General features: G+C 37.5%; 1 protein-coding gene across 1 annotated transcript in view; it reads left to right on the top strand.

Annotated features, from left to right (window-relative positions):
- Positions 1–13,361, top strand: part of plxna2 (plexin A2) — a 410,426-nt gene that overhangs the window by 340,895 nt on the left and 56,170 nt on the right. Inside the window, exons 20-22 of the mRNA XM_049486476.1 lie at positions 883–1,117; positions 4,171–4,313; positions 5,289–5,557. Of these exons, the coding sequence (XP_049342433.1) occupies positions 883–1,117; positions 4,171–4,313; positions 5,289–5,557 (647 nt within the window). The remainder of the gene's footprint in view (positions 1–882; positions 1,118–4,170; positions 4,314–5,288; positions 5,558–13,361) is intronic.

Here is a 13,361-nt window from a genome sequence, read left to right as displayed (position 1 = left end):
CCAATAAAAAAAAAAAAAAAAAAATCAGTGAATATTATATACAGTAAGACCAATTGGTACTTTTGGCATTGTGGGCATTGTGCCAAAAGTCCTGCTGGAAAATGAATGCACACAGGACGCTGTGCTGTGGGCAGCGTCCTGTGTGCTGTGTCCTGTGGGCAGCATAATTACATACACATACAACATTGCCCTCTTGGAAAAAACCTTGTCTCTCCAAAATGACCAATTTTCAGTTGAAGGAAAAGTCGATTTCAAAAGATTTAATTTGATTTCCAGTCATTTTGATGCATTTTTATTGGTCCATTCATCATTAAATGATGATACAGCCTAAATAACATCTACCATATTCTACATTATGTCAAAAAGTGAAAAAAAAAAACAAAAACAAATAAATAATAATAATGTAGATACAAAGTTTCTGAATCAGTTTCTCTGATTTTGCTATTTATAGGCATGTGTTTAAGTAAAATGAACATTATGTCTCATTTTTTTTTCGTTTTATTTTATAAACTATATTGATAGAGATGCAGAGTTTTCAGACCTCAAATAATGAAAGCAAAGAAAACACGTTCATATTCATAAAGTTTTAAGAGTTCAGAAATCAATATTTGGTGGAATAACCCTGGTTGGTTTTTAATCACAGTTTTCAGTTTTTATGCATCTTGGCATCATGTTCTCCTCCACCAGTCTTACACACTGCTTTTGGATAACTTTATGCTGCTTTACTCTGGTACAAAAATTCAAGCAGTTCAGCTTGGTTTGATGGTTTTTGATCATCCGTTTTTAAGTGGTCTCTTTTTTTGTGTGTATATACTATACTGCAGGGTGTATAGTAACAGTGTATATCTTCGTGTGTGTGTGTGTGTGTTTGCTCTCTCTCAGGTGCAGGTGGGTGGTCTTCACGTCTCTCCCGGCTCTGTGAACATCCTGTCGGACAGTCTCCTCACTCTCCCCGCCATCGTCAGCATTGCGGCGGGAGGAGGCCTGCTCCTCATCATCGTCATCCTTGTCCTCATCGCCTACAAGCGCAAATCCAGAGAAAACGACCTCACGCTGAAGAGGCTGCAGATGCAGATGGACAACCTGGAGTCGAGGGTCGCGCTGGAGTGCAAAGAAGGTCAGGAGACACACACATATAGACACACACATACCAAGCTAAGAGTTTTTATAAACGTAACAGTTCACATTTTTAGATTGTTCATTCTGTCTAGTTTTGAAGGTTTTACCATATTTCTCGGACTATAAGGTGCCCTTCAAATTAATTTAATCCCCCCCCCCCCCAAAAAAAAATCATCAGTGCACCTTATAATATGATGCGCATTATGTATGAATTCAGACATCCCAAGTTGCAAAAAGTAATTGCTAAATGCTAAAATCACTATTAACAAACTGTACAGCAACTTCAATTGTTTTCTACTTTTACCAGACATGGATATACTTTAGAGTAGTGAGAGGTGAACTGAGCTTTAATGGCAGCCATGATGCTCCTGAATGCATCCTGCAGGAAAAAAAAATAAATAAATAAACACTGCTCTCCCACCCTAAAATCTGATTGGCTGACTCACAGACTCTTTGCAGAGAATCAGAGAACAGGCCAATCAGAACCCTCTCTGTGTCGCCTGCATGAGCATTTGTGTTCATTGTGTTCACTTTTATGTCACTCGTTCTGAATTCAGTGAGAGTTTTTCTGACTTGTGGCTTAGGAATAAATCCACAGCCACACTCATGGGCATGGTGGTCTGGAAGTGAGGTGTGTTCAGGGTTTTTCTGGCATTTTTTGCCATGTTGCTACAGTATTTTGATGGTTGAAAACACAAGTGTGCCACTGACTGATTAAAACCCTGACTACAGTCAATCTTCAGAGTCCATTCCTAAAGGACAGAGTGCAAACCCTGACTTTTAATTCAATAATAAACAGAATAAAGAATAAAATAACATTCCTGTTTCCTGTTTTCCTGCTGGTGTATCTTCACAGCTTGAACACTCAGCTCAGTATCTGTCTCTGCTTAGACGTACAAAAGCACTATGCTGTTAAGATATGAATGTGCCAAAGTCACAGCTCATCTGGTTCTTAAAGGGAATAAAAAAAAGTGACATCCTGATTCTGTTTTTATTTTATGTTACACCCAAATAAACACACTCCTGATTAATTAAGCATTATTTAAGAATTAGTACATGGATTTTGCACATTTTGAGCCGTGCAAAGCATATTTTTTTTGCGCCTTAAATCAATCTGCTCGTTCCAGATTTTATAAGCTCTAGATTCAAATCCTATTTCAATCTTATCTCAGTCCTTTTTTTATGTATAGTGCCCTCAGTCTCTCAGGCGCTCACCCGAAACGCCCCGCAGAATCTCAGCACCGCTCCATTCGGCCCCATTTCCAGACGCTCAATTTCACCTCAATTACAGTCGTCTTCTGTGGCTAATGATGTAGCTAAATGACACATATTGAGCCTTCAGCCATGGGTGATGTAATGCACACGCAAGCCACTCATTGGGCTCTGTTTGTATTGAAGTGAGCGTTATCATGGGGGTCGGTCAGCGTGTACACAAATACACGCTCACAAACACACACACACTTACACACACTTAGAGCCTGAGACAGTGTATTGTGAGCTGATGACCTGTATTGTGCCCAAGTGAACTGGCTGACCTGTGCTGGAGAGGAACCCAAATTACAGCGTGCCATGCTTAGGGCATAAGTGTGTGTGTGTGTGTGTGTGCCTGGACCTGTATTGGACAAAGTTTTTCTTTGTGTGTGTGTATGTGTGTGTGTGTGTGTGTGTATGCAAGCAAGGCAAGTGTGCTCTAAGAAAGAGAAAGAAAAAGAGAGAAAGAGAGAGAGAGAGATAGATAGAAGGGAGAGACTCCCTAAGGGTAGAGAGCTGCTCAGTCAGAATGGACCCAATTAAAGCCTCCTCACCTCCGGTCTCCATCAGCAGGAGACACACACTCTACACACACTATACAGCATGCAGTCAATTTATTATCTGTGCATGCCTCTCTGTATGTGTGTGTGCTGAATGCACGCAGTTTGAGAATGAAAAAAATGGGAAAGAAATGGAAAATAATACAGAAAAACAAAAAAAATCCAGCATCTAATAATTATTAAAAAATAATAAAATTATTCATCTCAGTGTGGACGCTATGTAAAGGATTTTTTAGGGACAGTTGTAACACCTTGGGCTCTATTTTAGCTTGATTCAGGGTGTGGCAGTGTGTCTTTGCTGTCGTAACGACGGGAAAAGTACACCTTGTGCATGGATCGAAACATGCAAAAGGCGTGTACTAATACTCTTGGGCGTAACATGAAATAAACCAATCAGTGTGTCACTTGCCTAACATTCCCTTTAAGAGTCAAGTGTGTTTTGACTTTGGCAGATTGGTATTTTAACGGCGCAGCTGTGGAGATACACAAGCAACTCATTTACAGGAACAGCAATGTTATTTATGTTTTTATTCTGTTTATTGTTGATGTAAAAGTTGGGTTTGTGCAAAAGTGGCGCGTCCATGTATGTGTTTAACAAATGGGGGGGAATGCACACAGTGCATCTGCATTGCAACAGTAGCAATAAAAGTCTGATGATTGACTGTTGTCAGGATTTTAATCAGTCAGTGGCGCACCTGTGTTTGCGATGCCAGGATAGCAATACGCCAGAAATTTACCTGAACACACCTCACTTCCAGACCACCACACCCATTAGTGTAGATTTATTCCTAAACTCTCAACTATTCATCACTATTTAAACAATATAAGATGACTTATGATCGCAACACGCTTTGCACATAATAATAATAATAATAATAATAATAATAATAATAATAATAATAATAATAATAATAATAATAATAATAATAATAATAATCTGGTAATGTCTTCTACTATAAGTATGAATAGAGGTTTTTTGAGCACAGTAAAATTGTTTTTTCTCTGAAATGATGGTGCTAAGAATCCAGTTTAAGAATCTAGTAGAAAGTCTTTATAATACCCTTAATTTCCTTTATAATACCCTTAATTTCAGTAGAAACAAGAGTCCCAATACTTTTGTCTATACATTGCATGTTCTGATTGGCTAAAATAATATAAACTTTGTAAATCTATAACTTCTCTCTCTCTCTCTCTCTCTCTCTCTCTCTCTCTCTCTCTCTTTTACTCTTTTACTCTCCAGCATTCGCAGAGCTGCAGACAGACATCAATGAGCTGACCAGTGATCTGGACAGGGCTGGTATCCCTCACCTGGACTACCGCACCTACGCCATGAGGGTCCTCTTCCCTGGCATTGAGGACCACCCAGTCCTCCGAGAGCTGGAGGTGGGTAACTCTACTTTCTATTGAAAACTACAACATCCATATTTTTTTTCCATATTCCCTAAAAGCTAAAAAAAAAAAATTCTGTCAGAGTCGCTTGTCTGTTCACAAGGACAATTCTAGCCAGACACCACCAGTCATGATCATCACCACACATAGCCTTCTACCAATTAAAGACCAATGAAAGTTAAATACCCACACAACTTCATAAATGGAGTGCGCCATTTATCCGGCACCCACTGTCAGGCCTCACTTTAACTCCCATAGCTGTGCTAGCCAGCCATGGTTAGCTGTGCTAGCCAGCCGTGGTTAGCAGCATAGCCAATCCTGTTTAGCTGTGCTAGCCAGCCCTGGTTAGCAGTGATAACCAGACCCAGTTATCAGCGCTACTTAGCTCCGGTTAGCAGCATAGCCAGCTGTGGTTACCAGCGCTACCCAGCTGCAATTAGCAGTGCTAGCCAGCCATGGTTAGCTGTACTAGCCAGCCATGGTTAGCTGTGCTAGCCAGCTCCAGTTAGCTGCACTAGCCAGCCCTGGTTAGCAGTGCTAGCCAAACCCAGTTAGCAGCACTATTCAGTCATGGTTAGCAGTGCTAAATCCCTTATACTCTATACAATCACTGGAGTAGCTTTACTGCTACTTACAACCTAACTGGTAGAATTCATACATAAGGAGCACCGGATTATAAGTCGCACTGACAATCTTTGGGAAAATGAATTAAGGATTTTAAGGATTTTATGTGTGCCTTATAGTCCATATAAAAATATGGTACTCACAATGATAACTCGCACCAAGTCAAAACACTTTTGAGATGTTTACGTGACTGTGTGTGCAGGTTTGAAGCTTTATCTTTTAAACCTGTATGATTTGAGCTTAATTTAGCTGGAACACGATCTGCAGTGTTAGCTGTTAGCTTGTTAGCCAAGCTACATTTCTAGCTAACTAGCTCACAAAGAGCTTCACACTCTCTTCCTGCAGGTATCTGGTAACGGTCAGCAGAACGTGGAGAAGGCTCTTAAGCTGTTCGCGCAGCTGATCAACAACAAGGTGTTTCTGCTGACGTTCATCCGCACTCTGGAGCTGCAGCGCTCCTTCTCCATGCGCGACCGCGGCAACGTGGCCTCCCTCATCATGACCGCTCTGCAGGGGAGGCTGGAGTACGCCACGGACGTGCTGAAACACCTCCTCTCTGACCTCATAGACAAGAACCTGGAGAGCAAGAACCACCCCAAACTGCTGCTGCGCAGGTACATTATATTATATATACACAGACACACAGATGCAGATTCACATCATCATCACCATCATCATCATCATAATTATAATAATGATACAAAAAATGTTATGCATTTAGTCCACATTATGTCTTTTGCTATGTCCTGTTGAAGTGTGCATGTAGTGATTTTTTCCGGATGTACCTGTCTGTTCATATGGACAATTCAAGCCAGACACCACCAGTCACAATCATTCCCACCCACTGCTCTGTCCACTGTGGGTGGTAATGTCTTATATGATGTACAGTATCACCGGTACACACATAACCCTGGACACTCTGGATCAAGGAACACTGGCCTTTGTTAAGCCTCACTCACAAGATAACACCTCACAATCTATACAAGTACGACCATCTTCTGAGATATCACTTCTTGATCATTTTACAAACAGTGGTCTCATGACTTTTGGCAAGTCACTGTAGAGCATGCCAAAATAAATACAATTAAAACCAAGTTTTTAATTAGGTTAAACTAAAATGAGAAACTTCATCAAAAAAAAAAACAATAAAAAAAATTGAATTGGCAAAATCATTAAAAAACAAAAACTTAAAATTAATTCAAGAATAATTAGACTAAATCAAAATAAAAGGATAAATGGACATGCTAAAATTTAAAGCTGTCCAATTAAGAGATAAATAATTAGATTAATAAAAAAATACATAAACATAAACATAAAAAATAATAGAAGACAAATATATTATTTTTTAATGATTTTTTATTAAATTAAATATACTATATTAATATATATTACATTAATATTTAATTTAGTATTAAAATCTCTCTCTTACATTACATACTTACTATATCACATACTTGATATATCATATATGTACAGTAAAATCTCTAGTCCTGTACCTATATCTTTCGTTCTTAGGATCATGTAATCCTGTGTTATATATAATATAATATATGAATATAACTCATATTATTGGCCATACAGTGTACATGCCAAAAAATCCAAAATCTGCGTTTTTAAAAACATGTATTTAAAAATATATCACATATATCACCTAAAATAATCACCCTTTGACCACCAAGTCGAGCAGCAGAACCAACCAGAAACAATCCTAATTCAACATTTAGAAAATACTGATTGTATAGTATAGGGTTCTTCACATGCATATCCCACAGGTCTTGAAAATGGCCATTGAATATGATACTGTCTCCTGAAATAAAAAATGCAAGCTAAAGGACACGCTTTACACATGCATTTCTGGACAAGCTGAGAGAGATATATAAGTAAAAAAATAATGGATATAGTGAAAGAATGTGGAATGAGTCAGCAAGGTAATATTACATGAATTTATACAAATACCTATGTAGCATTACACAGCATAGCACAGTGATACTGCGTTACATAGCGTTACTCAGTATAAAGTGTTTCCCTGTCTGCTTTACCAGAGATACATAGTGCAGTTAGCATCATTGCAAGCTGTTCCTCATGTGTCTGTCATGTATCCATCCATCAATTTCAAATTAAAGGTCCTCTGCAAAGTGATACGTAAAATGTTTAATAAACTTCTGAAGCATCAGCGGAACTAATTTATAATATAATATATATAAAAAAAACATAATGGAAACACTGCAGAAATTTTAAAGATATTATTATTTGAAGGTAAAAATGCTACATAATTCTGGTTTATGAATAAACACATTGTTGAAAGCACTGTTCAGTAAGAATTCACACACACACACACACACACACACACCCTTAAACACACACACACACTGCCTTAAACACACACACATACACACACTTCCTGTACTGAAATGAACTAATTGATTAAAGGGCATACTCCTCTGTTATCTCACTCCAGCTTATGGCTGAAAACTTTATGGAAAGTAATGAGGGGCATAGACTGTTAGAGTGTCCTCTTTACGTCTCTCTCTCTCTCTCTCTCTCTCTCTCTCTCTCGTTCTGAGTGCAGTGTGGTTGTCAGTGTCATTTATCGTCGCTGTTCCGTCGACTCATAAAACATTTAAAAGTAGCCGGGCTTCGGTCCTGTCTCGCCCGCTCTCTCCTCTCCTTTTCTTCATCCATTTCTCTTTTCTCGCTCCGTCTCTCTCTCTCTCTCTCTCTCTCTCTCTCTCTCTCTCTCTCTCTCTGCTGCTGCCGGGTTTCTCATTTTCACTCCACATCCTGAGCTGCTTTTCAGAAGAGTCAGGATGAAGTGTCAGAGTCGAGCTCGGCTCTGAGCTCTGTAGCCTAGCGCAGCTAGCGCAGACTGTTAACCCTTACAGGAATGTAATATACGTGCATAACGTATATGAGATTGTCATATATGAAACGTATATTACAGTATATTTATGTTCACAATATTTTGCATTTCTCATACTTTTCAGATTATCAAACTAACGTTAATATTAGACAAATAGAACCTGAGTAAATATAAAAAAGTCATTTTTAAATAATGATTTTACGAAGCCCCTGAGGGAAAATTATATTTTTTATATGTAAAAAGTGGTGAGCTCCACATACTAAGTGGTGACCATCACATACTAAGTGGTGAGCACCAGAGAGAAAGTGGTGAGCACCACATACTAAGTGGTGAGCATGTTAGCTGGGTTTGCTTATGTTGACTACTTTATTTCAATGGGGAATGTATGTAGCCTAGCGCAGCTAGCACAGACTGGTAACCCCTTATGGCAATGTAATATACGTACATATATGAGATGGTCATATATGAAATATACAGTGGTATAAAAATATATTTTCCCCTTTACAGATTTCGTATGTTTTTTTTTTTAAATATTTACATTTTTTTGATTATCAAACTAACTTTAATATTAGATCAATATAACCTGAATAAATATAAAAAGCACTTTTTAAATGTTGATTTTACAGAGCCTCTAAAGGGAAATGGTATTTTTTTACATGTAAAAAGGGGTGAGCACCACATACTAAGTGGTGACCATCACATATTAAGCAGTAAGCACCAGAGAGTAAGTGGTGAGCACCACATATTAAGTGTTGAGCAAGTTAGCTCGGTTAGCTGATGTTAACTACTTTATTTCAATGGGGAATGTTTTAGCTAATGTTATGTGCTCACCACTTAGCATGTGGTGATCACCACTTACTATCTGGTGCTCACCACTTACTATCTGGTGCTCACCACTTTTTAAGTAAAAAAAAAAAACAAAAAAAAAAACGCCATGTCACTTCAGGGACATGGTGGGAGAGAGCACCACTCACTACTTCGTCATTTATTTTATTTCTTTTATATTAAATGTATTTTTTAATGCATCATTTTGATGTTTCCTTTCGCTACTAATGAAAGTAGTTCATGATGCATTAAAAAATACATTTAATATAAAAACGTAAAGAAAAGAAAATAAATGAGTGAGTGGTGCTCTCTCCCTCTCTTTCTTTTTTCTCACTCTCTCTATAATTCTGTCCTCCCTCATTGCTCCTTGATAGTTCAGTTTGTTTAGTGTGTTTTTTCGAGGTGATTCCGCTCATTAATAGTCGGGGGGGGGGGGGGGGGGGGGGATATATGCGAGCGCATAGATCTCAGCAGCAGAAGCGAAAACATGGATTATTGTGTTATTTAGTGTGACAGACGCTTCATCTCTCTCATTATCGGCCGTCATTAGCGACAGAACACGCTAATCCTCAGTCTGCTGCTGTGGTTGTTTTCAACACTCTATTCTATTTACTTATTTATTTATTCACTTATTTATTTAATTCTCTTTTTAAATTCTTTTTTTTTTTATTATTTTTATTATTTTGTTCCAGGATTTTTTCAGGATTATAAATTCAGCCCTCAGTCTCTTCAAAAAAAAAAGAAGCTAAAAAAAAGAGCTGAGAACTGAGACGGACCTTCAATCCTCTGTCTGTAGTTGTCTTACTGATTTTTTTAGCAAAAGTCTAAAAACATTTTTTTTTTTGTTCCCTTAATAAATAAAATCAAACGAAGCCCCTGAAGGAAAATTATATTTTTTTACACGTACAAAGTGGTGAGCACCACATACTAAGTGGTGAGCATCACATACTAAGTGGTGAGCACCAGAGTGTTTGGCGAATGTTTTAGCTAATGTTATATGCTCACCACTTAGTATGTGGTGCTCACCACTTACTATCTGGTGCTCACCACTTTTTACGTAAAAAAACACCATGTCCCTTCAGGGGCTTCGTTTGATTTCATTTATTAAGGTAACAAAAACAAACAAAAAAAACAATGTTTGCCCCCATAAATTAACTGTGATTAATCACACTATTATTATTATTATTATTATTTATTTATTTATTTATTTTTATTTTATTATTATTATTATTATTATTATTATTATTATTATTATTTTGTATATTGTTTATGCACCACAAACCCTCAGTCTCCCAAGAAAAAAGAAGCTAAAAAAAAGAGCTGAGAGCTGAGACGGACCTTCAATCCCCTTTTTATTCCTTTTTTATCTTTCCTGTCTTTCTTACTTTATTCTCTCTATCATGCTCAGCTTTCTGTTGTAGTCATCTTATTGCTTTTTTTAGCTAAAGTCTAAAAAGTAATTTTTAATTTATGATTTTTACGGAACCTTCTGAAGGAAAATTATATATTTTTTACACATACAAAGTGCACTCTAAGAAATATAAGTACAGATTTGTACTTAAAAGAGTACAAAGCTTGTCGCTGGGGCTGTACCTTATATTGAGGTACAAAAAAGTACCTTTCAGTGAAAGTCCTTTTTTATACCCATGGTTTTTGTGGCAGTAAAGATCATAAAGATTATAAACGTTATCATCAACTAAATATGGCTCAAAAACTTGATGATCCAAAATTGTCTGGCTTTCAAAAAAAAAATGTGCTATTTAAATATATACTGTTCATTAGTACAGTGATGCAGAATACTGAATGTACCCTTTGGCTGCAGGTTAAATGGTACAAATTTGTACTTATTGCTGTTAGAAATGACTTTGTACTTCAGAGGGAACAAATCTGACCCTGTAAAGACCAATATTGTACCTTTGAGGGTACAATTATAAAGAATGTACCTTCGAGTACAAAAAAGTACTCATATCGTACCTCTGTTTTTTAGAGTGTGGTGAGCACCACATACTAAGTGGTGAGCACGTTAGCTAGGTTAGCTGATGTTTACTACTTTATTTCAATGGTGGATGTTTTAGCTAATGTTATGTGCTTAACACTTAGTATGTGGTGCTCACCACTTAGTATGTGGTGCTCACCACTTTTTACGTAAAAAAAAAAAAAAAAAAAAAAAAAAAACACCATGTCCTTTCAAGGGCTTCGTTTGATTTTATTTATTAAGGGAACAAAAATATATAAATAAAAAAGGAACCAAGAAAATAAAATGTGGGAACTGAGACAGACCTTCAATCCCCTTTTCATTACTTTTTTATCTTTCCTGTCTCTCTCACTTTATTCTCTCTATCATGCTCAGCTGTTTTTCTTTTTGTAGCTGAACTTTAAAAACTTTTTATTAATATATTTATTCTTTTAGTAACTTTCAGAACCTCAGTATGATCTGCTCGAGTGTAAATCAGCAGGTGGTGACAGGTTGATTTGATATCTCACAGAGTGAAATCTCTTTCACGCTGAATCTAATTATTACAGATTTAAAAATATATATATTTTTGGAAAAGATCCCAAAGTCAGATCATTCGGGATCGGAAAATAAGATCCAGGCATATTTTAATGTGTCAGGTAGCCAATAAACCCAGCCCTTAAAGCATCATTACCAGACATTGCTTCATTTATTTTTTACGGATAAAATAAAATATAAACTATCTATTTATCTATCTATCTAAAAAGTAAATCTATCTATCTAAAATACACTTTTTGGAAAAGATACCACAAGCTTGTTACTCAGGATAGAAAAAAAAATGTGGTTATGTTGTTGTTTTAACCACCATGTGATTTTTACGGATAAAACAAAAAAACACAATTTTAGGGATAGATACATCAAGCTGATTACTCAGGATCGGAAAACATGATCCAGGCATATTTTAATGTTTCAGGTAGAGTCATTGTTTTAACCGCAGTCTTTAGAGCGCCATAAGGTGTCCTCAGAGCATCATTATCAGACATTACTTCATCTGATTTTCCGGATAGATGAAACAACTTTTTTTTTAAAGATTTCACAAGCTGTTTAGTCAAGATCGGAAAATGTAATCCAGGCATATTTAAAATGATTGGGTGTCCATTAAAAATGGACAACGCTGGTTAAACGCTGGTTGGTCACTGTAACAAGGAGGAGGAGGCAGGATGCAAGTGCAAGTCTTTTTTATCATCCATATTTAAACTAACAAAAAAAGGAACACTAGGGAGTATAAAAAGAAAAGGTAACTAAAACAAAACACTATGAAACAGAGGATAAACTAAAATACTGAACCAAACAAGCAAACTAAGCAAACAAAGAAACAAACTAAATAAAGCAAACCTGAGACACTGAGGACAAACAACACAACAGGTCTGAGGCTAAACAAAACATTTAAACACGATCTGGAAAGATTAACGAACACGGTCAAACAAACTAACAAAAGACTAGACAAAGAGGGCTTGAAACACAGGGGCTTATATACATGAGGAGGGAACAAGAAACTGGAAACACCTGAGGATCAATCAAGAGGGGGCGGGGTTACAAATCACTGATGACAGGGTGGGGCTAGGGCGGAGACAGGACCAAAACACAACAGAAGCACATGGCTGGGAAACATGACAGGTAAACAGAGGGGCAGGAGCACAAGAGACCAAATGAGGGAGAAACACAAGGCAGACATGGGCTAAGCTGTGACAGTCACATGGTTCTCTCACTACATGATCCCATTGGCTGTGGGTAAACACTGCTCTTGGCTCACAGTCACCGACTGGTTCAGATATTAAACCTGCTAGATTACTCAGTGATGGCTCTGCCAGCCAAGCAGAGGTTTTTAGAGTGATCTACAACAAAAATGGTTAGCGACTGAAAAAACGGGCTAATATTGTTTTTTATATATATATATAATAATTACTCTTTGAATGGAACTGGACCAATGGATTACAAGTATGTACCACATGATAAGTCTTATTGAATCCTTGAATCCTTGGTTCAAAATACTACACAACTTTTCTGAGTGGTCAGGTCATTGCTCTGTTCAAACTACATGACTGGTTATGCTATATACTGTAACCACGAGTCTTTCAGTTTTTATGGCTCTCACTCTACATTTTCCTTTATCGGAAATCACAGACTCATCATAGTTGATCATGTGGTTCTCTCACTACATGATCCCATTGGCTGTGGGTAAACACTGCTCTTGGCTCACTGTCACCGACTGATCCAGATATTAAACCTGCTAGATCACTCAGTTTCAGCAGTTCACTCTACATGACCAATTGACTGCCAAGTGACCACCAAGCGATTTGCCTCCAAGTAGAGTTTTTTTTTTTTTTTTTTAAAGCGATCTACAAAAAACTTTTAGCGATGGGCTCAAATCATGAAATCATGTTGTGCAAACAAGAAATTATTAATGAGGGTTTTAAAGGAAGCAGTAATGAAATGCAACATTACAGTAGACACCAGGCTTTAGACACAGGGCTCAAAGCCAAGTCTAGCTCAGCACAGATGTGCGTATTAACTGACTAATCACTTTCAAAGACCTTTCTGCACCCCCCACCCCTACTGAACACCCCCCCATCCCCCGCCATCCACCACCTCTGCCTCTGCCTCACTTTCTCCCTCTGTTGTTCTCAGAGCAGCAAAGTAAAACAAAGAAACGATGAAACAAAAACTGTCTGTTTGTGACTCGAAGTTACAAAAGTAACCCACAAAGCTGCTTTTGAGC

The sequence above is a fragment of the Astyanax mexicanus genome, chromosome 13, assembly GCF_023375975.1.
Source record: "Astyanax mexicanus isolate ESR-SI-001 chromosome 13, AstMex3_surface, whole genome shotgun sequence".
Taxonomy (NCBI): Eukaryota; Metazoa; Chordata; class Actinopteri; order Characiformes; family Acestrorhamphidae; genus Astyanax; species Astyanax mexicanus.
The sequence above is the reverse complement of the archived record's forward strand: the minus strand, read 5'-3'. Positions and strand labels throughout refer to the sequence as shown.